Raw genomic sequence first — 2,484 nt, 5'->3', positions numbered from 1 at the left:
CGGGGCCTGCGGGCGGTCTCGGGGCGCCCGCGCGGCGCTGATGGCCGGGCAGGTGAAGGACCGTGAGGCCTTCCAGAGGCTCAACTTCCTATACCAGGTGAGCGCGCGACGGCGGCTGCCCGGGGAGCGGGGCCCGGTGCCGCAGGCCCCGGAGTGACCGCTTTCCTCCCGCAGGCCGCCCACTGCGTCCTCGCGCAGGACCCCGAGAACCAGGCCCTGGCGCGGTTTTACTGCCACACGGAGAGGACCATCGCGAAGCGGCTGGTCTTGCGGCGGTGAGACTGCCGCGGGACCTGGCGGCGGGCGGGACGCGGGAAGAACGGGAGAGGGAGCGCGGGCGCCGGGACCATCTTCCTTCTCCGCCCCCAGGGACCCCTCGGTGAAGAGGACTCTCTGTCGCGGCTGCTCTTCCCCGCTCATCCCGGGCCTCACCTGCACTCAGCGCCAGAGACGTGAGTGTTCCCCGCAGGCGGGATGATTGCGGAGCGCCGGGGGAGGGCGATATGGGAGGCCAGACAGCTCCCTCCTCGCTTTGGGTGGGTGTTGGGCTTGGGTTTCGCGGGAGTCGGCCTTCTCCAGCTCTGGGTTAAGTTGCTAACTCCACTTTCCCAGGATAAGGTTTGGGCTTGGCTTTTTTCCCCATCTGGCAATAGAGAAATGATGTTACTTTATGAGGCAACTCCACCCATGCGTCATAAATAGATGTTATTTGGCGTCGTGGAGCACATGATTCCTATCACCATTCGTGTTTTAAACAAATATTTTCTAAAATGTGTGAAGTACTATTCTAGATCAATATTCTCACTGAAATTACAGCCTGATGGGACAGACTAAGAAACAATTGAAATAGTGTAGAAAAAGTCTTTAATGGGGGAAGTAGAATGCTAAATTATTTATGCCAGTGGTGTAAGGTTCATGATAAGCAAAGGGAGTGAGAAATGGAAATTCTAGCCATGTGTGAGGCCTCTGAGACAAGCCGGCTTGTGGTGCTGTCAAGGAAATGAGAGTTCAGGGGGCAAGACATGAGGCTGGAGCAGGAAACAGGCCAGATCTTGAAGAATCTCGTTAAACAGTTTGGATTTTATCTTAAAGAGTTCCAAGAAATTGATGGAGTTTATGCAGGGATCTGACATCATCAAATTTGCATTGGAATTAGGGTGGGGTGGGGGGATTCCTACTGAAAAACAGTAGAGATAAAACTGGCTGCAGACCTTTTCTTCTAAACCTGGGCATTCTCTTCTTCTTCCCACTTTTACCTCAGGCCGAAGGGGACAGCGCTGGACAGTACAGACCTGCCTAACATGCCAGCGAAGCCAACGGTTCCTCAATGACCCAGAGCATCTGCTCTGGGGAGATAGGCCTGAGGCCCAGCTGGGGAGCCAGGCAGGTGAGAGCTGGTAGAGAAAATGGGCGATATCCCAAGAGGACAGGGACATGGGAAACGAAGTGCTCAAGAGGATACATGGGTGGATTCTGGGTTGGTGTGAGATGCCACCGTCTGAGAAAACTAATTCTGCTCCTATATTTCTGCTCATCTGCCCAGATCCCAAACCACCACAGCCCTTGATAACCATAGCCCAGCCCCTTCCAGCCCACCTTCCTGAGGAGAAAGTGCAGCCTCAGGACGCCAATGACCAGTGATGAATTCACCCCATCTTCCAAATAAAGTTTAATTCTGTTTTACTTTGCCAGATGCCTTTCTGTGGGTATTTCAACTCATAATTCCCTTTCCTTCTGTTTCTGTCTATATTTCTTGGTCACTGTACTCCCACTGTGCAGGGAGATCCCAATTTCCATAGACCACTTGGCCCCACCAAGCAGCTCCCATTTCCAGAGCCTTGGCTCGAGCTCCCTATCACCCTTTCTCGGTGCAATGCCATGTCTGTAACTCAAGCTCCAGAGTTCTTTGCAAGGTCGTGAGCCTTCTTAGAGCATTCCATATTTAGGTAGCCATGACTGTTGACTGAAGGGCTGGACAGAATGCTGATGTCACTGTTTCTGTTTTTAAGTGAGGGGGAGAATATGGGGCAGGGGGGAGTGTTCATATCCTCCAGGCCCACTCAGAGTTGGTCTTTTTTCAATCTCAAAGTTGTCCTCTATAAAATTCTAATAAAGGAAATAGTGCAAACATGAACTAACAAGGTGAAAGGTACTAAAAAAAAAAAAGACACCTTTTAACGTCCTTTTACATTACACAAGTATGTTTCATAGGTAAACATAATGTTTTCTTGAGAATGAGTGAACAAATAAAATATTTTCTTTGGCGTCCCTAGAGAGCCACTTGAGGACAGAATTCCCAGACTGACCTCTTTGCTGGTTGCCAGCTGACCAGTTTACCCCAAAAGTATACAAACAGAATTTACTATTCCCAGAATGAAATTTTCTTTCTTCTATTTCTCTTATAAATCTTGTGTCACACTCATCTGTTGCCTTAAAATCACTTTATCATGTAGCTTAAAATAATAATGATTTATTATTTCCTCT

General features: G+C 50.0%; 1 protein-coding gene across 2 annotated transcripts; it reads left to right on the top strand.

The window, feature by feature from the left end:
* On the top strand, positions 1 to 1,687 carry RPP21 (ribonuclease P/MRP 21kDa subunit). Of its 2 annotated transcripts, none has more exons than XM_012652963.1 (5): positions 1 to 97; positions 175 to 275; positions 370 to 452; positions 1,262 to 1,387; positions 1,544 to 1,687. In XM_012652963.1, exons 1-5 carry the CDS (start codon positions 41 to 43, stop codon positions 1,639 to 1,641), a joined length of 465 nt encoding a protein of 154 aa, XP_012508417.1. In that variant the 5' UTR covers positions 1 to 40; the 3' UTR covers positions 1,642 to 1,687. The 2 variants fall into 2 exon arrangements, with proteins under 2 accessions (XP_012508417.1, XP_012508418.1); XM_012652964.1 differs by having other exon boundaries at positions 24 to 97; positions 319 to 452.
* The last annotated feature ends 797 nt before the right edge of the window (positions 1,688 to 2,484 follow it).

The sequence above is a fragment of the Propithecus coquereli genome, unplaced genomic scaffold (genome assembly GCF_000956105.1).
Source record: "Propithecus coquereli isolate 6110/MARCELLA unplaced genomic scaffold, Pcoq_1.0 Scaffold404, whole genome shotgun sequence".
In the NCBI taxonomy this organism is placed as follows: Eukaryota; Metazoa; Chordata; class Mammalia; order Primates; family Indriidae; genus Propithecus; species Propithecus coquereli.
Note: the sequence above shows the minus strand (reverse complement) of the source record. Positions and strands in the feature narration are given on the sequence as shown.